General features: G+C 34.9%; 1 protein-coding gene across 2 annotated transcripts in view; it reads left to right on the forward strand.

Annotated features, from left to right (window-relative positions):
* The window catches only part of rtn1b (reticulon 1b), a 63,268-nt gene extending 39,586 nt beyond the window's left edge, over positions 1 to 23,682 (forward strand). Inside the window, exons 1-7 of one of the 2 annotated variants that reach the window (XM_056481254.1) lie at positions 61 to 263; positions 16,558 to 16,765; positions 16,853 to 16,991; positions 20,058 to 20,127; positions 20,225 to 20,271; positions 20,372 to 20,430; positions 22,639 to 23,682. In XM_056481254.1, the coding sequence (XP_056337229.1) occupies positions 191 to 263; positions 16,558 to 16,765; positions 16,853 to 16,991; positions 20,058 to 20,127; positions 20,225 to 20,271; positions 20,372 to 20,430; positions 22,639 to 22,681 (639 nt within the window). In that variant the 5' untranslated portion in view covers positions 61 to 190 and the 3' untranslated portion in view covers positions 22,682 to 23,682. Of the gene's footprint in view, positions 1 to 60; positions 264 to 16,557; positions 16,766 to 16,852; positions 16,992 to 20,057; positions 20,128 to 20,224; positions 20,272 to 20,371; positions 20,431 to 22,638 lie in introns of those variants that run through there. The other variant, XM_056481253.1, reaches the window with a different exon arrangement.
* Positions 23,683 to 25,118: the final 1,436 nt, after the last annotated feature.

Consider the following 25,118-nt stretch of genomic DNA (forward strand, 5'->3'; position numbering starts at 1 on the left):
TCCCTGCCTCCCCCTCCCCTCTCTGTCTCCTCCTCCTCCTGTGGGTCATTCATGCACTGGTGTGAACCGGTGAGCGAGAGAGAAAGAGAGAGAGGGTGAACGCCGACAGATACAGAGTGAGCAGCGGAGAGGCTGTAGAAGTAGAGTTAGCAGAAAGCGATTCTCAGTCCTTCCCCTCGCCCAGCCTAGCATGCAGGCCAGCACCATGGCAGCCGCAGACTCAACCAAGATGGAAGGTTTCTGGAGCAGCTGGAAGTGCCAGGGTAATGTGAGTGTGTGTGGAGGAAGCGAGGGTTTGGTGGATGCAAGAACAGGCTGAATGGAGAGGATGCATAAGCATGTCTTTATAGAAAAGGATTGATTTATTGGGGCTGCTAATTTTTTTTTAGGTTGCATGTGGAAGATGCTCGAACACACGCCTCCTGCTTTTTCTGCATTGAGGCCGACATCATTAGCTTATGAACGGCAGACTTTGGGGGGGTGAGGGATTTCGAGACGGCTGGACACGCCCTTTTTTCCCCCTTCTTGTTTTGCGTAGGGGTCTATCCTATATTCATAGACTCTTGGATTTGAATCAAATGGCAATGATGTCCATGAGTGCCTCATTTCAGGTCAGATGTGGATGTGAATAGCTCCATAATGAGGTAGTAGATGCTCTGTGATTTTCTTTGCATTTGGCCGATCGTAAAGGCCTTCAGGTTGCATAGGGAGCAGAAAGCGAAAGAAAGAAAAGAAGAAAGGGTGTGGTTACCTGAATGGAGAATCAACTCATGGTGGAAGTCTGCATGAAATACCCTCTTTTTATCCTGAAAATGGTTTATTATGTGATTAGTGAGCTTTTGGTGTCATCCGCTGCAAGACAACTATGTATCCGTTCCTTTAATCAATCCAATGCCTAGAGACTATCACATCTGAGGGCTCGAGCGGGCGGAAGAAACTAGAACAATTTAAGAAGGAGGGATTCTGGTAGTGGCTATTTATATATTGAGCGTTTTGAATCTGTGACAGTTTAAGGGTTTATAAACACAAATAGATCTATTTAAACTTTTTTAAGAGAGATTTTTTTATGAGAGTGTATCTAAATAATTTTAGCATTCAGTATTTGTTCCTGTTTTATTTAATTTAGCTTTTTAAATAGCATTCTCCTTGACATATGTGCAAAGTTTGGTGCAAAATTAGAAAATAAAAATGAAATTATATATTAGATTAAAAATAGTGCGTAATTTAAATTTAAAACTGTGGTTGAAAATTTCAGATGTACATTATGAATTTTGAATTTAAGCATAACATAATTTTCATTTTCATTTTAAACTGCAAACTTTGCTCATATTTCTTAAAACATGCTAATTTAAGTAAAGAAATACATGTTCATTTGACATATTGCATTGCCATTTTGCATATTACATTTCAAAAGGAATTTTGCTACCGATATACTTCCATAATTGTATGGTTCAAATATTAATGCTTTAGGAATCATGAACTAACATACAGTGCTCAGCATATAGGAGTACACCCCTCACAGATCTCTCATTTAAATTAATATTTTCTATAGGATGATTTACAATATTATAATTTTGCATATACATTAGTTTAGTCAGTACAGAAGCTAATCTATACAATAATGGTTAAAAAATTAGTAGCCCAAATTTATATGTCAGGGAAGAATATTAAATAACATTTTCAAAAATAGCAAAAATCAAGAGAAACAAAAAAAAAAAATTAAAATTTGTATGTTTTAGATTGTAGTTTTTTATGCAATATTTTGCTTGAATTTAATTGTATTATCTTTCCATTTCTAAGATGTTCTGACTAAAATGTAATTTTAATAAATATATCTGTTTAATAAATCTGTTTTGTTCAAATGCACCAAAATATATTACCCATATTTACTGAGAAATGGATCAAAATATTCATTTTCAAAATGGGCTGTACTCAGTTATGCTGAGCACTGTATATTGCATCATTTAGTTACTTATTTTCACCATAGTGCATACCTGAATTATAGGATAGTTATATAGGTAATTATAGTTAATTATAGATAGTTTGGCCTTTTTGGAATAATAATTCAGTACCTTTTGTGGTAAAGAAATAACTTTCTGCTAAAATGCTCTGTTGACTTTACAACAGAAAGCCATCATGAAAATTAAAACCGAAATGAAGATAACAAAAGCAAACCTTTTTCTTTTTAATAGCACAAAAACAAGGTATGTTGTACTTTTGCACTGTGGGTTGTGTATTTTACTGCTATCTCTTTCTATAGTCATGCCTGTTGGCTTTGAATTGCTAATATCTGTGTCCTCTATAGGTATTGATTCAATGCTATAAAGTCAAACCGCAGCAAAGGTGCTGGCTTCTCTTAAGTCAGCAGTTTCTGTTTCTCCTCTCAGTCAAGAATGCGGTTTAGTCGAAACTGTGACGTGAGTTGCCACTTTGGCTGTTAATGTGTTGACGGTCAATTGGTACTAGTCCAACATGATCTCTGCCAGATCTTCCATTAACAGCAAATCATAAAGCAGATATGATCATTTCTCAGTGACAAATGTGTTAGTGAATTATATCACCATTTCTAATGGGGAACACTGCTAATTGGATAATATTGGAATGATCTAACTTACATCCCAATGTGCTGTTTTTCAGTTCAGAAAATTACAAACTTATATTTAATATAGTCTTGAAATATCACATCTAGAAATTAAGGTTATGGTAAAAAAAAAAAAAAAATAGTGATTTTTAATGGAGAATATAAGAGACCTTCTTTAGCAAGGCCCAGTGTTATATGATCTTCCAGATCCTGCATCTCATCTTTTAGTTTGTGGTCAGGCCCGGATGTTGCAGGACATTCTATTTTGCAGCCAGTTTTATTAGATGTCACTAAATCGACAGAGTAATGTAGGTCGAAGGTCTATTTTGGAGTTTTCATCCCCTTTTAACCCAATTTTTCACAAGGCGCATCAGATTGTGGTTCTTAAATTTGTGAGAGATGGTTATTATTGATTCTTCAGTTGTTAGAGGCCATCATTGCTGTGGGGGTGAATATCTACACCAAAAGGACTGTCATGGCAAATGTCAAGATATGGTGCTTTGTGTCTGTGCTTAAAGTGGAAGTGGTCAGTTTACAGTAGTTGATATGATTTCCACTTAAGTAAAAATATATAAAACAAACATGATTAATGTAACCTTTTGAAGAAAAGGGCATGTTTTACTATAACTTTAAGATCTCGGGCGTGGCCATCTTGGAATATCGCTGTGTTTGACATCATGGGGTTGGTTCTGTTCCCTGAGGTGAACAGATACAGTAGAAGTAATGGACTGACCACAGAGACTGGAAAGCCTAATTTAACCCAATGTGAGACATCATAGACATGCAACGTGGAGCTGGTGCAAGCCAAGCATCTGTGGCTTCAATTTAATTCTCTTGAGCAAATGGGATGACAATGGTATTTTTTATTAGCTAATGAAAAATCAGTCATCATTTACTCATTCATTATATCAGCATTTTTCTTCATCTAAGTAATCAGAGCTAAATGAATGTAGACCGCTTATGAAGGTCCAAAATTTATATTTAGGCAGCTTAAAAGTAATCTACACAACCCCAGCCAACAAATAAAAGTCTAACAGTCAGTGAATGTCCAACAAAACTAACAAATGCTTGCCTTGGTCCACTTCCACATGCACATTCACTAAAGGGTTAAGATCATGGCCTGTCACGTGAAATATGCACATTGGGAAGGCCACAATGACACACACAGCAAGAGCAGCTCTACTGTTTAAAAAAGGAATGAACCATGAAAAAGCTGATGGAAAAACTGAAAATAATCTTCAAAATTTGAGCCCAGTTTCCCTTCAAAACCTTAATTTCTTTATAGCTAAAAAAAAGATATACATCTTAGATGGCCTGTGGAGGTGTTTACTCATAGGTCAGTGTACATCATGCATAGTCAAACACACTGCATTTTTTATATACTCTACCTGAACACAAGTGCTTGACACATGTATACTAATAAGGTTTATTGGTCACGCTCTACAAAAAGTAAACAATAATTACTTACATTAACTAAAATGAATCACTGGTACAACATTTATTTATCACACAATAGTTTACTACTTTTACTTTATTAAAATTAATATTTGTGATTGTTAGCATTAGTTAATGCATTGCAAGTTAACAGGATCTTACAATGAACAACTTTATATTCATTTACTATAACAATAACAAAGATTTAGAAATACTGAAATAAATGATTTATTTGTTATTAAATACAATAACTAACAGAACTTTATGCTGTAAGTCTTACAGAATTATACTATTACAGAATCTGTGTTATTCCTTTCCGAAAGTTCTAAAAGCTCTAAAAGAATTTATTAAAGTGCTTGAAGATTTTGTGAAAGACAAAACTGTTTTTGTACCCATTTAAAACAGTTACAGACATCTTTTAATATATTTACACACCAGCTTATCAACTTGACATCTCTCTTTCAGCATCTCTTATTGTTTGCTGTCTTTAGTAGTAGTTGCTGTTCTGGTTCCATGTACACCATTTCTTCTCACCTATGTAGTGTAAAAACAGTTCATAATAATTCTAACTCTAAAAATAAGTCACTGTGTGCACACAGTAGTTTACCTTCTGATGACAAAATCAGTGCTGCATGCGCTGTATACATAGTATACTTCGGGCTTAAAGAGTTAGTTCCCACAAAAATTTTAATTACCACATGATTTACTCACCCTTAAAGCATCCTATGTGTATATGACTTTCTTCTTTCAGTTGAATTCATAGTTATGTCAATTCATCTTTATATCTATAGCTCTTTTATTATGTAGATTGTGTCAAAGCAGCTTAACATAGATGAAGTTCTGCTAAATTGAAACTGCTTCAGTCCTGTTTTCAGAGTCGAAGTTCAGTTGAGTCCAGTCCAAGTAATTTTGAAAATTATTTTTGGCTTTTCCAGCTCTACAAAGGCAAAGGGCAGCTGTCCAAAAGAAATCCAATAAAGCACATCTATTTATAATAAAAAAAATGCTTCATACAGTTCTGGGGGTTAAATAAAGGTCAATGAAAATATTAATATTTAAAATCATTTTGTCTAATGGCCGGGAAGCGGTGACTATCGTTGTCTTCTTCTTTTGCGAAGCACTTTTTGGTGGCATTTAGTGCAACCAGGTAGACAGGTCATTTTGGTTTTTTTTTTTTGTTTTTTTTATATGAAACTTATATGGGGTTGAAATGAATGTGGAAACACATTGGGAAAATCAGGACATTTTCATTTCAAAAATGTAAATTCTGTGATCATTTACTCATTCTACATTTGTTTCATACCAGTTTGAGTTTCTTTTTTTATGAAATGCAAAAAAAGAGTTTTTAAAAGAATATAGGAAACGGGAATTGACTTCCATGGTGTTTTTGTTTGTTTGTTTGTTTGATTGTTTTGGATGGATGAGTTATACAGGGATGTATTTTTTGCTCGAACTTAATTTTAGGTGATTTGTGTATCCTGATTTCATGAGGAAACGTAAGTGTTTTACGTTTTGTCATTTTAGTGGCTAATTCGTATGATTTTAAAAAGGAGGCTTAGCACTCATCTGCTCCCTCTAAACCCAACCATCATTTAGGGATGAGCTAATTGTACGAATGAAATCATACGAATTAGCCACTAAATCAAAAAGTTACGAAATGCCGTGAGATTGTGTTAGATTTGTTACATATTTCTTATAAAGTTCCTGTTCATTTTTCCCCAGCCTTTTTTGGCTCAGCAGATATATATCTTTTTAATGGCCAACTAATAATACTAATAATAAAGTAATAATAAAATAAAAATACTTGTTTAATTAAATAAAATAAATAATAAAATAAAACTATCATTTATTTTTGCATTTTTCCATTAAAAAAATAATTATATTGAAACTTATAGTTTTATCTGCTATGGAAGTCAGTGGCTACAAAATTCTTCAAAATATCTTCTTTAGTGTTCAACCAAAAAAGAAACTCAAACTGGTTTTTAACCACCTAAGGGTGAGTTAATAGTGAGTAAAAGTAAATTTTTGGGTGAACTATGCCTTTTAATACTGCAGACAATTTACGTTTCAGAAGGATCTCAAGAGCGCCCCCTTTATTCCCTCGAATGCATTTTCTGATGCAGGCTCTGCTACCCAATAATCAATGCAGCATTACATCAGCAAAGTGGATTCAGAGTAGAACCGCAAGCGCTCAGGACACCATTTGCGACAGAACTGTAAACAGCAGGGCTTTAAAAAGCATATTATATAATGCGTACAGTACTATATCTCCAAGTTTGCCAACATTTTACCTCAAGTCTAACCAGTATTCCAGTTAAAAGATACATTTATGCCCTATAGACTTATGGCGTCCCATATAGAGCAGAGGAGTGATTAAACACAGCCATTAATTACTGCTGACTTTTGAATCTCTTTTCATCTCATTTTAGCCATCCATAATGTTTCCTTGACTGTTTTACAAGGGCCAGGCGGTGGTTATTTTTTATATTTGACTTGAGGCTGTTTAGGATGTCATAGCATGTGACGCGTCTTTAAAAGAGCCTTCATTATTGTCAGCAGAGAAATGTTGTTTGCCTTGTGTCTTTCTGGAGCCCTGTCCCATGCCAAGATTGGTGTCATCCTTGTTAGTGTGTGTAGTGTGTAAGGATGTTAGTCACAGGCAGACTGAAATATCTCTTTGTTTTAGGAGTATGATCTGTTGATGTCAAGAAGAGGCTGTGTGTTTACGATGGTGCATGACCTTAAAATATAGTCAGGATTGCTGTATGTTACTGTAGTACATAGAAATTGTCTGTACATATGCTTTATTTATGGAGTACTCTATGTGCTGTATGTTGTAGCATGTTTTGTAGTTTGGATGGGTTATACAAGGATGGCTTTGGCAGACCTTGGATTCTACCTTGATTTGATTTAGATCTGCTCAAACTTAATTTTAGGTGATGATTGTCACATATTTCTCATAACGTTCCTGTTTTAGGCTTCTGCAGATTTATATCCTTTTAATGACCATATTATAAAAATAAAATAATATTTAAATAAAATATATTTTATATTAAAACTAAAACTATTTTTGGCATTTTTCTTGTAAAAAAATAGAATTTAATAATGAAAAATGTAGTTGATTCCTTTATTTTGTTTTTAAAGGATTTTTAATTGAAAACATACTTTTCCATATATCATTTAAACCTTTAAAGGGCACATATGATGAAAACTAACTTTTGTAAGCTGTTTTGACAGAACTGTGTGTATGTATAGTGTGTCCACTGTCATATTGGAGTGATATAAACCCAACAAGTAAAATAGGATTCAAATCCTCGCGATTTTGAGGCTCAAAGGAGTCCAACGTGATGTAGGAGTGCAGTTTTCCCCACCGAATTGATTAACCGACACCATGTTTCTATAATAACATGTATACACATGTCCACAGAACTTTTTGCAAACAAACAGGGATTAAAATATTTGTTCCAGCTCTCTGTGAAGTTTTATAAGTTTAAAACATTTTTAAAACAAAGCGTGTTTGTAATAAAGACAGTAAAATTGCTGTAATCATTTGACAAATCAATTTGTAAACCACTATAATCACCACAGTCGCATGGTGTCAGTAAACCCTAATGTGTGTGTGTGTGTGTGTGTGTGTGTGTGTGTGTGTGTGTGTGCGTGTGCGTGTGCGTGTGTGTGTGTGTGTGTAGCAAACAGCATTTGTGTGAGATTCATCACTTCAGAAGGGCTTGAATAGACTCTATCACAAATAATTGAAATAATTGAAATAAACTTACTTGGTATTTTTGAATAATGAGCTGTATTTCCGCTTTATTCAAGTCTTGAACGGTGGTCGGGGAGAAGTAGCTCATTTGCATTTAAAGCCACAGGCTACAAAAAAAGCTACACTGTACTTAGACACCAAAATGGGCAGATTCTGGAAGCTATAATACATTATCTGATGGGTATTTTGAGCTGAAACTTTACACACACATTCTGAAGACACCAAAGGCTTATCTTACGTCTTGTAAAAGGGCCAAAATACAGTTAAAATCAGAATTATTAGCCCCCTTTTATTTATTTATTATTATTTTTTATATATATTTCCCAAATAATGTTTAACAGAGCAAGGAAATGTTCAGTATGTCTGATCATATTTTTTTTCTGAATAAAATCTAATTTGTTTTATTTCGGCTACAATAAAAGCAGTTTTAAATTTTTTATGAACCATTTTAAGGTCAAAATTATTAGCCCCTGTCATCATGGCAAAGATAAAATAAATCAGTTATTTGAAATGAGTTATTAAAACTATTATGTTTAGAAACGTGTTGAAAAAAATCTTCTCTCCGTTAAACAGAAATTGGGGAAAAAAATAAACAGGGGGGCTAATAATTCAGGGGGGCTAATAATTCTGACTTCAACTGTAGGTGCCCTTTAAAACCCTTAATTTAATAATAATAATAATATCAATTTGCATATTTTTTTTTCTTTCTTAATAAATGTGTTTTCAATTGTAACATTTGTAAATCAATATCAAATTACTAATAAAAACAAGTCATTTTTATTTAAATTTTATATTTCATTATGTCAGTAGTATTATGTCATTTTATTCTTCCACCGGAACATTCTTAAGTTCAATGAATTTAAAAAACAACATTGTTTACGTTATTTTTAGTTTTTAATTGGATTTATTTACTACGCTGTAGACAGTAATAATAATAATAATAATATTATAGAATTCAAAACAATCCAGATTTGTCTAATAAGGCATCCACAATAAACTAAAATCATGATATATTTTCAAAAACACAGTTTTATCCTTCAGCTATATTAAGTAATTCAATCTAAAACTGATCAAGAGGATGATTTGCATTGCAGTCACACAGCGGCAGCTATATTTAGCCATTCTTCCCCCAGGGACCAGACCATTGTTAGCTGTTGTCCTTTAGCTTGATAAAAAGCAAAGTTCCTGCATGAGCGAGGGCCAATGTTCTGTTGTTGTCAGCAGTGGGGTGTTTCTTCAGTGCTTGTTGTGCGTCTGTCATATTAGTGTTGCCTCCTGTTTCCCATCCCCCATCATTTCATCAGCACCTTATTACTCTGTCTGGCAGGCAGGCGGCATCGCTATGGCAACTGCATCACTGCTCACTCCACTGCGCCCATCTCTTCAGTTTCCGTGGCGACCGCGAGCTCGACTGGCAGCTCCACGCCAACACATTTTTATACCAGGCTCACCGTAATGACCCCATAAACAAGAGCGTGTCCATGCATGTTGGGAAGGAGTGGGAGCAAATGTGCGTTGATTTCCATCTGAAAACAAATAGAGATGATTTAATGAGAAATACACTTCACCACCTTGCAATTATTAGGATTCTGTCTGCATTCTGTTGATTGAAGATGATAGACAGCTTAAATACTCTGAATGTACAATATCAGAATACTTACATTTGTAAATTGGGATTTTTGGAACAGCTCAAATGCAGATCATTTACGAAGTTACCTGGAGCAATAATTGTCAGAAACGCATATCGTTTATCTATTCAATTCAATTCATCTTTATTTCTATAGCGATTTTACAATGTAGATTGTGTCAAAGCAGCTGAACATAGAAGTTCTAGTAAATGTATTTATTCTTGAACATATATAATAAAGATTTGTTTAAAAGCATGACTTTAGTGCAGAGTGTGTGTCGACGTGTATTCGAATATTAAGTTTTGGTTTATTTTATATTTTAGGAAAATTATATATGTTTTGTTGTTCAAGTTAAACAAAAAGGTCTAGCTGTTAATAACAATGCCGTCAATACTAATACCATAGTGCAGATTTTAGGTAAAAAATATTGTGGGTAAATTTACATTTTAACTTAAGTGTTGTGTATTGAACCTTTAAGGCTAAATATTGTACAATTTTTTATGAAAAGACATATTAAGATTTTAAAAGAGAAAGACTATGTTTTCATAGATAAGTAAACATATACAAGAATTCACTAACTATATAAAATATATTATTTTTAATTATTTACATTAAAAATATTGAATTTATTTGAACTCTACAACAATTACTAACAATAAAAATATATATAAGCATGTCATAAAATGCATGTAAATCATCCAACACAATCTTACAGCAATTCGTAACTTTTTTGATTTAGTGGCAAATTCGTATGAATTCGTACGATCTAATTCGTACAATTTAGTACGATTTACTCATCCCCAATGACGGTTGGGTTTAGGGGTGGGGTTAGGTGCCACGCCTCCTTTTTAAAATCGTACAATTTTGTACGACTGAACTCAGAATTAGCCACTAAACTGACAAAACGTAAAATACTTGTTTTCTTGTGAGATCAGGCTGAAATCATCACTTTTACAAAAAAGTAATGTTGAGATGTTAATGAGCTGTGCCTTTTAAAACGTAGAATAACATAAACAGTTAATATTTTGCTTCTATTTTTTTAAGTAAATATTAATTGTATTTCAACACGGACTTAATAGCATTCATCTTGGCCTCTCAGATGATTCTGATGGGTCCTTTATGCATTCAAAGACTCGCTCACAAATAGAACCTTAGAATGGAGTTGGACATGGTAGGGACAAGCTTCTTTCTAAATAAATGGTCTCAAAATGTACACAACCAACCCCTGTGGTGGTGCACAATCCCCCTTTGTTTTAATGTAGTATATATTGTTTAAATAAGTTTAAATAAAAATAAGACTGTGACTAACACATTTTTGCCAAAATGTCAGAGAGAACTTTATAATTCCAAGGTGCTGATTTGTTTTTGTGCATAGGAAAGGAACAGAATGTTGATCACTGCCTATGAGCTGTCTAATTGTAGTACCTATGAATTATTTTTGGCACATAAAACTTTACGTATTGTCCACCACACCTTTATGACACAAACAATTCCACTAAGCACAAGGATATTTGAAAGATTATAGTGCTTGTTTAGGAAAAAGACTTAACTTATGGTAACCTAAAATAATGCTCTAGTTTTCAGGCTCTTTATGGCACTGAGTATGAAATGATGACAGTGCTCTGTCTAGACCGTGAAGCTCCACTTAGCTCGGATACACTCCTGCGATTAGAGCGAGGTGATGCTGTGAAGTTGTAATTAAAACTAGATAATTGGACTTGATTTTTAATCTTTTTAATTCAGATTCTTAGATTGGGTGGAAAACAATGACCAGAGGGAAAATCTTTGGGGGTGGGGGGGTGGTTGTGTTTAAACAGAATTGAAAACAGAAACCTTGACTGTGCTTGCTTATGTTAATCACAAAAAAATAAATAAATAAAATAAAAATAGCCCATTTATAAGCTCAGGTCATCCAAGATGTTCGACAGGTGACTTTTCTCTTCAGTAGAATATTAAAGAATAGTTTTAGCTGAAACTGTTGTCTCTTGGTAATTCATAAAATGCACCTCAATGACTACCAGCACTTTGGCAGTAAAAAAATAAATTTACAATAAATATACAGGCATAATAAAATTAGTACTTTGGCTCCTAATGACACATTGAGTCTTAAATAACTGATGCAGAAAAATTTAAAGTGGATTAAAGTATAGTTTTAAACTAGAATAAAAACTGAATAAACCACTAAAATGGGGGTAAATGTGTTTTCATGCTGAAAATTGCTAATTTAGCCCAAATCTACCGTATTGAGACCTATACCCAATAAAACTGCATATTATTAACCTTGTGTGTTTATATTGATGAAATGCTGGGTCATTCTTGACATGACAAATGATTGTTCCCTCATTTGTCAAGATTTTAACCAGGATAAAAAATCTACCATATTAACAGTGTATTTTTATTGACCTTAATCACTTACATTAATACTATGCTACCGCGGCCTTGGGCACACTTTGCAAATAAGTTAAATCACTTATTGTTAATCTAAGTGAGTACAACAAATGCTGATAAATGCATAACATAAAAAGCAAAAAATAACGTCTAAGATAATCTAGTTCACATTATACCGATCTAACACCTAATAAAAAACATTGGATTTAGATTGACCTTATGCACTGTCTAGTTATTAAGCATAATTTGTGCAAGACTGAAATTATTTCAGGTCATTATAGTGTATTAGCAGTGCTACTGTATTTAAATTATGATTATGTGTGCAGCACCGTTCAGACATTCTGCTTCAGACAGCATTATTTACATTGCATTATTTACAGCATTACTGTCACATTTGGCCTGGGAGATTAATGATACACATCACTTCATGTAACGTTTGAGTTGAGGCCAACCTGCTGACACTTGGCCAGAAATTACTGTTTTCCCATGAATATGTGCAGAAAGGCCTCAGAGATAGAGAAGGACTTGAAAGATGAGCATCAATCTGACAGTACGAGATGAAAATCCTTGTGAAGGTTAATCAGCTTATTACCCCTTAATGCTAATGTTTCTGACACCGGTTTGGAACATAACGATGAGTACAGTAACTAAACACTTTAAGCCCTCTATAGTTAAAGTTTAGCTTTACCATTTTTTTAATCCATTCAGCCAATCTCCAGGTCTGGCGAAGCACTTTTAGCTTAGCTTAGCATAAATCATTGAATCAGATTAGACTATTAGCATCTCACTCAAAAAATTCAAAATTATCTTCCAAATTCAAGCTTAACTCTTCTGTAGTGACATTGTGTACTAGGGCACTTTAAAAGTTGCTATTTTCTAGGTAGATATGTCATAATAATCGATGAATTTTGGCCAGCAGGATAATATGATATTACATTATGATATTACACAGCACCTAAACATTGTCCCCAGTTAAATAACTAGGTAACAGTGCTGTGTAATATCATTGTGTCTGCCACAGCAGGTACAGCAGCAAAGTTCCTTGATTATTATGCTGGAATGAAAGTAAATAGTTCCTAGACATATTGACCTAGAAAATAGCAACTTTAAATTTTCTGTCAGTCTTTGTACACGATGTAACTATAGAAAAGTTTAAGTATTATCTTTAAGACAGAAAGGTAATCGTTCACAAAAGTGTTCCGTGTTTTTGGCCTGTTTTTGCACAAATAATAATTTTTCAGACACCTTGCTTATTTAGCATACTTCTTTTTGCCTAATGTGAAGCAGAGACATCCACATATTTGGATGCAGAACTTCTGTCTCATATTTGTTGACTGTACTCCTGCCTGTTTGTGTAATCGTTTATAATTGTGTTAACTCAGCGCTGATTCAGAGTGATTCACTAGTCATTACATCAGCGCCATTCACCGAAAGCTAAATTGAAGATCCTAAAAGCGATCAATGAAAAGCAGATCTGTGGTATATTGTAAAGCACTACCTTTCCTGGTTTTGATCCCATGTAAGCCTGTGGTGATTGAAGAACCATCTAATTGCGGTTATTTGATCTAACCGCAGCTGTTTCAGTTGATTGAGACTGTTGCAGTTGGCACTGGTTTTGCAGGGGGCTTTGGTGCAGGTTATGGAGACCTCAGTGATAGCTGGATATCTTTGGTAGTTGATGCCTCATGCAGAATGGAGCAGCAGTATTGGTCATTTATCAAGACTGACGAGTTGAAACTGGACAAGTGAAAGTATCTGGAATATAAAGTTCACTGTAAAACAGTCAAGTTTATCAAATGAAATGAGTGTAGTTAACTCAAAATTTACTGGAAGTTCATTCTACTCATTTGATAAGAGTTTTGAACTCAGTGATGAATTAATTAAATAATTCATTACTTTACAACTTAAATGGAGTAAGGTCACAGTACACGTATAGATTAGTTTTTTTTTTTAACTCAAATGGTTTGTAGCAATCGATTTCCTCAAATATTTGAGTTGCCTTAACTTATTGGTTTTTACAGTACTCTCTTGGTTTGAGTTCTCTTTATTTATTGGGCTTTCCTGTGCTCAAATTGACTTGTTTACTCAAATGGATTAAGTTCACGGTACTCATTAGGATTAGTTTTTGAACTTAAATGGTTTGTTGCGATCGGTTTCCTCAAATGGTTTGAGTTACCTTAACTTATTGGGTTTTACAGTGTATGTAAATAGAACACTTTTTTACAAGTCCTCAATTGTTTAACAATTGTAGCACTTTTGAATCCATTCAGCCGATCTCTGGGTCTGATGGGAGCACTTTTAACTTAGCTTAGCATAAATCATTAGACCATTAGCCAAAAAATCTGAATAAAGCATTATTGCAGCAAGACTCCATTTCTCTGAATCAGTTGTTGAGAGAGAGACAGAGATACTAACAAGGCAGTGTAGATATTAAATGTGCAATTTGCCAAATCTTGGAAAATGTTAACATTATCCTCATAGCACTGAAAGCCAACATCCCACCCTTCAAATCGATATCCAAAGCCACGCCTCCTGAATGCTTGAACGTGTATTACACAACATCACTGCAAAACATAACATAACATTTACCAGGGAGAAAACTTTATAGTACAGTTAGTTATCACAATACCAAATATAAAAAAGAAGGTAGGTTGTTGATGTTTGTCCGCATTTGAAAGTGTCAAAGATCCTTGTGCAGAGGTATGTAATTACATATACTGACAGGCAGGTAGGACAGCCTATCATAATGTTCGGACCGAATGTTTTGATTGGAAGAACATTTCTTGGTACTGCAGCTTCATTCATTCATTTTCCTTCGGCTTAGTCAGGGGTCGCCACCGCGGAATGAACCGCCAACTATTCCGGCATATGTTTTACACAGCGTATGCCTTTTCAGCCCCATGCCAGTACTAGGAAACACCCATACACTCTCACATTCTAACACACACACACACACTCATACACTACAGCCAGTTTTGTTTATTCAATTCACCTTTGGACTGTTGAGAAAACCGAAGCAAACTCCGGCCATCTTCCACAAAATATTAAAATACATATAAATAAATGAGGACCACTTAATTTTAATGATTGCTATCAGGATATGAAGAGACTTTCAACTAGCATAACAAAAACATCTAAAGACAATTACCCATTGCAACTATTGCAAATGAATGTGAATTTATGCATATTCATTTATATGAAATGAAGCACAATAATTAACAATTATTAAGTTAAGTACACAAAAATCGTTCATAAAGCCCCAAAACAGATAATTAGTGCAAGTGTTGCATTGAGTATTCTTTTATTATGTATTTGTAACTGTTCGTGACTTTACTCAAGTATCCATTGTTTATATATGTAACAATTTTTACTTCACTACATTCAGCAGTGTTTATTTGTTCCTGTGAAAATGTAATAAACATGAGTTTTTTAATAATTAATTAAACTGACACATTCGTAAGTCTCGTCATAGGTTACAGCTGCTTCTTGGAGAACTGTGTTTCGCTGAAAGATAGTAGGTGTGATAGATTTGAAGTCCTGGTTAGTTATGAAAGATAGTCGGTTTGCTGGAGTCAAAGCAGCCACTTTCTGCTTCCCACAGTGACTCTCGCACAGTGTTTCTATACTTTAACACAGATGAAGTGGATGATTTGATGCTATTTTTGTCATACACAGCAGCTTCAGATGCTTCATAAAGCAATACACATACACTTTTCGTTTAGTACTTTATGTAACTGCATTATACAGCTGAAAATATAATAGAATAAAACTCAACATAAGCCTATAACATTTAAAGGAATAGTTCACCCAAAAATAAAACAGGATAAAGGTTTGGGACCTCTTGAGGGCGAGTAAATTTTCATTTTTGGGTCAACTATACCCTTTTTTTGTTGAACACAAAAGAATATATTTTGAAGAATGTTAGAAAACACAAATATTATGGAAGTCAGTGGTTATCAGTTTACATCATTCAAAATATTGCCCTTTGTGTTCAACAGAAGAATGCAAATGATGCCACAATTTACAGTTTTGGGTGAACTATCCCTTTAAATAAGAATAAAGGGGGTCTAAACATTTTTGTGAGACTTCATTTAAATGACAGGTTTTGTGATGTTAGTCTACCGGTCACATGATTGAGCTACAGTATGCTGCTTTATCTTTAATCTAGGTTTTATATCAGTCAAACAAAACAGAGAGGCTTTCAAGAAGTTCGACTTATAGCTCTCTGTCTGAAATTCAGGATAGCTAACTTGTTTCTTAAGTAGACATCTCAATGGAAACTTTACTGTTCTTACTGTTCTTACTTTATTAAAGTCTGTGTGAACTGGAAGTTGCTGAGACTTTTGTTTCAATATTTTAATGTACTTCCTTCTTAAACTGAATATTGAGTGGGGGCGTGGCTGTCTTTTTGTGCATCATTCCCTCTTAGCAAACTAACGGTAAGAGTTAAGGGTATTGGGGCTTAAGTTGAAAAACTGATATCAATAAAGAAGAACCACCACTGAAATGCAGAAGCAATTGGTCAAACTTTGAGTGAAGTCTATTAAAACATTTTTTTTTTCAGTGGATTGACTTACATGGGTTAATTGTTCGCCTAAAAAATTATGTGCGCTAACAAAATCAACATTGTAAAATTTGATTTCACACAGTAATCATTTTTGGCTCCTCTAATTAATAAACATAGCTCTAAAACAGACCAGAATCACAATTATTTCATAGAAAACATATTGTCTAACCATACCTGATGTTCTCTCTGTATCCAGCAATGGAGCTGCTGTACTGGCGGGACCTGAAGAAGAGCGGGCTGGTGTTCGGCAGTTTGCTGCTGCTGCTCTTCTCCCTGACTCAGTTCAGTGTGGTCAGTGTGGTGGCTTATCTGGCTTTGGCCTCTCTCTCCGCTACCATCAGCTTCAGAGTCTACAAGTCCGTCCTGCAAGCCGTACAGAAAACAGACGAAGGCCATCCCTTCAAGTATGACTTTTCTCATTGTGTGTGTTCATGCTGCCTGGTGCCATATAATGAGTGATTAATGTTAATATTTTTATGTCCTGGATACAGAGTCTATCTGGATGTGGAGATGTCACTGTCCCATGATCAGATGCAGAAGTATGCAGAAAACGTCCAGTATTATATCAACAGCACGCTGAAAGAGCTGCGCAGACTGTTCCTGGTGCAGGACCTGGTGGATTCTCTAAAGGTGTGAGCCTGCAGTTTAATCCACATCAGGAGTTATGAAAGAATAATTGCATAAAAAGATAATATTTTCATAAAAATAAATATTTGTGATATAAAAATAAAATATGGTATAATATAATATAATATAATATAATATAATATAATATAATATAATATAATATAATTTAATATAATATAATATAATATAATATAATATAATATAAATAACTATCAGTAAACAATTAATTTGTTGCACTATATATTAATTTTTATTAAAATTAGGATAATTCAGTATAATTAGATTTAACTTGCTTCTCAATTGACACTTTACTATTGCTATTCAAGTATTTATTAAAGTCTACTTAACTGGAAGTTGCTAGGACTTTTATTTCGGTATTTTGATGTACTTCCAACTTATACTGAATATTGAGTAGGGGCGTGGCTGTCTTTTTGTGGGCCATTCACTTTTAGCAAACTAACAGTAAGAGTTAAAGATATTGGAGCTGAACAGTGTCGGTACCAGTTTAAATGGCACCCTGGGCGAACCACCCCAAATACACCCGCCGCCCCATCCCCGAGAATTAAAGATGCTATGTGGTTGACCTTATATACATTTTAAATGTTTAAATATATATTTAAATACATAAATTAAAATTTTATAAATACATTTAAATATACTTTATTTATTTTCAAAAAATATAACAATTTATTCATTCATTCATTCATTTTCTTTTCAGCTCAGTCCCTTTATTAATCAGGGGTTGCCACAGCGGAATGAACCGCCAACTTATCCAGCATATGTTTTACGCAGCAGATGCCCTTCCAGCTGCAACCCATCACTGGGAAACATCAATACTCATTCACACACACACACTACGGACAATTTAGCCTACCCAATTCCCCTATATTGCATGTGTTTGGACTTTTGGGGGAAACTAGAGCAGCCGGAGGAAATATCCGCGAACACGGGGAGAACATGCAAACTCTACACAGAAACGCCAACTGACCCAGCCGGGACTCGAACCAGCGACCTTCTTGCTATGAGGCGATCGTGCTACCCACTGAGCCACATAAAATGATTATTATTATTAATATACAATTATTATTCTAAATAAATAACAGAAATCAATCCTAAATGTAACTGGAAAACAATTTAAAGACACAACTGGAGTGATATGCTAAGATCACTTATAAAATCTTCTGCAAGAATATTAATTATGATAATTCTATAGAATACAAAACAAATGTTTTATTGCATTATATGTTGTATTAGAACCGACTCATGGGTGAAAATTAATGTTTTTAAGTCTTACCTCCCTGACTCATCATCTCTCCTTTTTGCTTCATAGCCATGCTTAGTCAAAATAGGATCATTATCGTATTATATAAACTTTAGTTTTGTTGACTTGCAAAACTCGCTGCATGCCAACACCTCTACATAAAAGGCTGTTACTCCGGTTTCACAGTGCATGAGCGGCGTGTATTTAACGGCGTGCATGTAAACAACCGGGATTCAAACCAAAAGCAGGAACAGCGCGTGAGGCGCGCGGGAATGGTTTTCTGCACGCATGCACCAATTTGTTTGCAGCGTTGTTTGTGCAAAAGACGCCAGATGTGAATAACCCCTAATGTCTTTATTCTGGGAATACCACCCTAAATTAATTAATTTGCATAAAGTAAACCGTATCTCGAAGCTTTTACTGGGGCACAGTTGATTTTTACTGGGGCACTTTTTTTGCAACGTCTCCCTGCGATCGCCCATATTGCCCATGCCTAAATCCACCACTGGGGCTGAAGTTGACATATATAAAGAAGGACCACCATTGAAACAGAAACAAATAGTCAGACTTTGATTGAAGATTATCAAAACATTTTTTTAAATGTTTATTTTTATCTTTAACGTTGTTTTGCCATGACTAGAGTAATCATTTTGTCTCCTCTAATTAATAACCATAGCTCTAAAATAAACCAGAATCACAATTATTTCATAGACAACTGATTGCCTAACCATACCTGATATTCTCTCTGTATACAATAATGGGGCTGCAGTATTGGCCGGACCTATATCTAATCTAATCTAATCTAATCTAATCTAACATAATATATTATAATATAATATAATATAATATAATATAATATAATATAATATAATATAATATAATATAATATAATATAATATAATATAATATAATAAATAACTCATTTGTTGCACTATAAATAATTCTTTATTAAAATTAGTATAATTAAGTAAAATTAAATGTAACTTGCTTTTCAATTGACACTTTGCTTTTGTTAGTCAAGTATTTATTGAAGTTTGCTTAAACTAATGTGACATGCTGGCGCAGTTGGTAGCATGATCGCCTCACAGCAAGAAGGTCGCTGGTTTGAGTCCTAGCTGGGCCAGTTGTCATTTCTGTGTGGAGTTTGCATGGGTTTCCTCCGGGTTCTCCAGTTTTCCCCACAGTCCAAAGACATGTGGTATAGGTAAATAAGCTTTATATAAATTGGCCATAGCGTATGTGTTTGAATGCAAGAATGTATGGGTGTTTCCCAGTGTTGGGTTGGGGCTAGAAGGGCATCCGCTGCGTAAAACATATGCTGGCGACCCCTGATCAGTAAAGGGACTAAGCCAAAAAGAAAATGATAATATGATATAACTAACAATAAACAATTATTATTGCACTATACATAAATCTTAAAATTAGTTAAGAATATTTGAAATGTTCAATATTAGTTCATTATGTATTATTAAATAAATTATTTTTGGAAGGAATGTACTTGTAAACTTTTTAATTGTAAGATTATCTCACAGACAGACACACATATAAATATATATATATATATATATATATATATATATATATATATATATATATATATATATATATATATATATATATATATATTAGATATTATATATGATTAAATATTATTATTATTATTATTATTATTATTTAAGTATATACACACATTATATTATATAATGTATATATACTTCTACTGTGTGCTGGCACAGAGATGCATCATGAATTATATATACTGTATATGTGCGTATTTGAACTTTGTGCTTGTGCTTATTTGACTCTAGTTTGCAGTTCTGATGTGGTTGTTGACCTATGTTGGAGCTCTATTCAATGGCCTCACTCTTCTTATTATGGGTGAGAAGCATTTTTGGTTCCATATATACCTGCAATTTGACATTTGAATGGTTTCTTTTGTCTTGTCTTCTAACATTTATGCTGCCTCTCTCTTCAGTGGTGGTGTCCATGTTCTCAATGCCTGTGGTCTATGAGAAATACCAGGTCAGAGTGGCACCTTTGTCAAAATGACAGCAGCATTATGTATTATTCATAAGCAGCATGACTACAGTGACTCATATTTATAATCTTTCTCTGTGTCTAGGCACAGATTGATCAGTATGTGGACCTAATAAGGACCCAAGTCAACTCTGTGGTAGCAAAGTAAGCAGTCCCTTTAAGAATATAATATAAGAAGAAGTATATATCATCATCAATGCTGAAATGGTTGTTCACAATAATGGGATTTTTTCTAAATATAAATATTTTTAACATCATGAATGTCTTCACTAGCTGGGTTTTATCACCCTTTGTTAATACACATTTTGAAGTATTGCATGAAAAGCAAGAGATGGAAATGGCAATTTTTTTACATAAATAATTTACAAAATATAAAGTGGTTTTGGACATGTGCAAAAATGGGTTAAATAAATAAGGATAGTGGGAGATGTAAATGCATTTGCCGAGTTAACTCTGATGTAGCAAACATTACACCCATGTGATTAATCATCTGCCTCTATTATGAATAAAATTATTAATTTCTTTTGAAAAACCCTACTGAAAATACACAACATGAAAAGAACTACAAATAAAAGACAAACAACAAGGTTATATTTAGGAGTTTTACGAGGATGTGAACAATTTATACAACTTGTAATTACAACATGGCTTGAAAGGACAAATAAATATACAGATGTGGCTTCTGAGAATGCATGAGTGAATGAACGTGACCACACGCAATGCTGCAGTACTGCGTGATACAGCACAAAAGTGAACATACTGAAGTGATATAATGTTGCAGCGCACAGACGGAGAAGCAAAGGACATTTAAAAAGGCTAATCAGGTTTGTCTCATCAATAGTATCATGAGTTTTTTTATAATAGTTTGTACGCTGAAAACTACATTTTCAAAATGTTGTGGATCAACTTACAATCAAGACCTTAAAAAGTAGCTCTGACTAGCCTCCAACTTTCATTAGAAGCATAAAAATAAATGCCTCAATAAAAATATAATGAAAAGAATTTCCTCAGGAGCAAATTACCTCTTGCAACTTTTTTTTTCATAATTTTATTTCAGCTTATGCGTTTAAATTGTATTGAGCTCTCTGTACCGTACCGTACCGTACCGTACCGTACCGATCTACAAACCGTACCGTACCACTTTTTTGGCACCCTTTTGAAAAGGTACCTAACACGAGAAAAGGGTACCAAAAAGCTGAGCTAGACGCGCAGCTGAACGCTATTGGTTTACAGAGATACGTCACCCGGAGAAGCAGGAGAATGAAAACAAAGGAAGCGCCATTTTTAAATACACAGCCGAGACATTACAATGTAATAATATATACATATAATAATGAGCCATGGTCGAACAAAAAGCCAAGAAGAACTAAATCTGCTGTGTCCTGTTTTACAAGCCAGTCTAAAAGAGTGAGCGGTTTCACTTTCTCCAGAGAGCTCGCCGTGCATCTACGTTATATTTGAAATAACAAACTTCTTGAGCTCATATTAATAACGTGCGAAGCGCTTCTGATATCCGATTCTTTCAGAAAGGTACAATCGCGAGAGTGAAGCTCGAAAAAAACAAAGGAGCAGCAAATGTTGCTTTCTGCAACATAAAACATAAACAAACTGCCATGTTTAATTATTATCATTGCCTTTGGAACTATTATGAACTCAGAATGACGGAATTACTTTACTTTTAGAGGTTACAAGTGCTGGTGAAGATTAAACACACATATGAGAGCAATATTTCGTGTTGTTTTTGAACCCAAATAAGGACTAAATGTATGCTGTGTGTAGTTTTTTCTGTAATTGATAACATATCGGAGACTGTAAGGGTCTGTATGTGTTCATATATGATGCCTTTATTTATTTATTTTATATAACTGCAGACGTTACAGTAAGCTATTTCGGATCATTGATCTGCAGTTATAATCAATTCATGTTCATAGAAAGGTTAGTAATGAACATTTATACACAAGTATTTATGTGTTTAAAGCATCTGTTTTGTGAGAAGTGCTTCTCATATGATATGTGAACGACCCTTACGGCTTTACTGTGACATTTCCTCGAGTAAAAATGACGTTGTCTGAAACTTTCTGTCGTACACCACACCCACCAAAAGGATACCCCTTTGGCAGTGGAAACGCAAGCCTGAAAAAAGTGACCCGTACCAACTTGTACGGTACTGTACTGTACCTCTCAGTGGAAATGGGCCATAAGAGGCAAACAACTAAATGAGGCACAGGTGAACCTAATAATTAATATGCCTAACAAGGAACTAAACTTAGGTGAAACACAAAAACCCAAAACACACTAAACTGATCATAATCATGACTATAATATAAAGTTTCACTTTTTTTACATTTGCAGGATCCAGGAGAAGGTTCCTGGGACCAAACGAAAGGCTGAATAGGCCCTACAGGGAGGAGGTTGTGATCTGCTGACCATCCCGTTACAGGAAGAGCTGAATGATTTCTCTTTGTACACTCAAACACAGATATATGCACACACACACACACAAGACACATAAACATCACTGGAACATAGTTCTACTTTGTACACATTGTGACGTCTAGAGCAATGGCAAAGCTGTGCAGGAGAAGTCCCATCCACGCCTTGTAAACAGTAAAAAGAAATGAAGAAAAAAAAAAAGCAAAACAAGCATTTGTCAAAACAGGATCTAGTCAGAACTACTCAATGATTTGTAGTAAACTACTAAGTAACCTAAGAAATGTATTATTCAAATCAGGCGAAAAGGCTAGATGTGACTTCCTTTTTTTTATGTGTTGCTCATAAAGTGCATGAAGTCAAGAGTCTCAAGTGCTGATGAATTCTCTTTTTCTCTTTTAAGTTTGTGTGCTTTCTCAGCTGTGCTGAAATCTCAGTAGTTTGTAAAGGATCTCTCCAGCTTTTTTGCTCTCCAGTGACACACTCTTCTTGGACAAAAACAACAACAATAATAATAAAAAAAGCTTTGTGTGTATGGTGTTGGGTGGGGCTTTTTCGCTTCCGTCACTATATCTGCAAACATGATTAACATAACCGTCATGTCAGCTCGACGCATGGATCTGCCGAGGTTCATGATCTCTGGGCACAAACGTAACTATTTAGCAATGTTCTGATTAGATATGGTCAGCTCACTTGTAGCATTACAGTATTTTCCCTTTTTTTTTGTAGGACTCCGCTTCAGAGATTCATGTTTAGGTGCTGTCATCTTATTTCTTTTTTGAAAACGATACAAACAAAAGAGAGGGAGGAGAAGGAAGCTTCAGTGAGTGATTGCCAGCTAGAATCTGTCAATCTTTGTACTCTGTTACTGTAAGTGTTGTTTATTCTTTTAGCCATTGACTCTTAACTATTTGCACTTAAGATGTACTCAATACTGAATGCTGAAAATAAATGTTCTTAAATGTATACACTGTTGTAGTATTTCATCTTTATAAAACAGTGCTGTTTGGTTCTTGAATCTGATTGGCTGATAGCCGTGCGATATTCTGCCATTAACAGCACTCGTACAGCCTCTTCACCCTTCACCCATGTGTATAGGGTATATGTCGAACGTCACGTGACCAAACCGGATCCCTGGGTAGAATACTTCCGCTCATCGCCAGTTCATATGCACCATCGGTTTGTTATTGACAGTAGCGAGTAGTAAGTAGTGTTTTATACGTTATATAATAGGGTATATGCGCAACTTTCGCGTTAGTCAACCTGGATAGAACACTTTTTCACTCTCCGCTAATATGCCGTTGTTTTATACAAGAAGCCTCCAGGAACTACTAAAGTTAAGCATCACAGATGTCCACCGGATATGCTCATTATCATCTAAATTGTAAAAATAAGTCTATGGGAGGAAAAGCCCAGTGTGACCGCAGCTTTAAGCTGCGGTCACACTGGGCTTTTCCTCCCATAGACTTCCATTCATACGCACACGAATGCGTCAGACCGGAAACGCAAGGTCATGCGTCAAGTTTTGCGTGCCGCTGCGGTGCAAAGTTCAAGCTTGGTGAACCCTGACTTGCGAAATCGCATCACTTGACTGCGTGAGACCAATCAAGGATCAAAACATGACCTCTCTGGACAGAAATTTAAAACATGGAGCAATCACTCGCTTTTTTTAATGTCTAATCATCTTGTTTAATACCACCCCTTTTCGCAGCGCCGTACGACAGAATTTTGCACACACAAAGCCTATTGTGACCATAGCTTTAAGCTGCGGTCACACTGGGCTTTGTGTGCGCGAAATTCTGTCGTGTGGCGCTGCGAAATCAGGTAATATAAGTAATATAAGAAGTGGCGCAGTAGGTAGTGCTGTCGCCTCACAGCAAGAAGGTCGCTGGTTCGAGCCTCGGCTGGGTCAGTTGGCGTTTCTGTGTGGAGTTTGCATGTTCTCCCTGCGTTCGTGTGGGTTTCCTCCAGGTGCTCCGGTTTCCCCCACAGTCCAAAGACATGCGGTACAGGTGAATTGGGAAGGCAAAATTGTCCATAGTGTATGAGTGTGAGTGAGTGTGTTTGGTTGTTTCTCAGAGATGGGTTGCGGCTGGAAGGGCATCCGCTGCGTAAAACATATGCTGGATAAGTTGGCAGTTCATTCCGTTGTGGCAACCCTGGATTAATAAAGGGACTAAGCTGAAAAGAAAATGAATGAATGAATGAATGAATATTACCTGATAAGCATGTCTATAAATGCAATCAGTTTCATAATTTAATATTTACTGATATATTAATGTTATTTTCAGTCTCTCCGTTTGAATAAATTAATTATGTCCTACGACCACCTTTTGGGTGGATTTAATTTGATATCTGTACTACCTTTTAATTAATAATTCTACAAAAAAAATTCTTAATCT

Source organism: Danio aesculapii, chromosome 20 (genome assembly GCF_903798145.1).
Source record: "Danio aesculapii chromosome 20, fDanAes4.1, whole genome shotgun sequence".
Taxonomy (NCBI): Eukaryota; Metazoa; Chordata; class Actinopteri; order Cypriniformes; family Danionidae; genus Danio; species Danio aesculapii.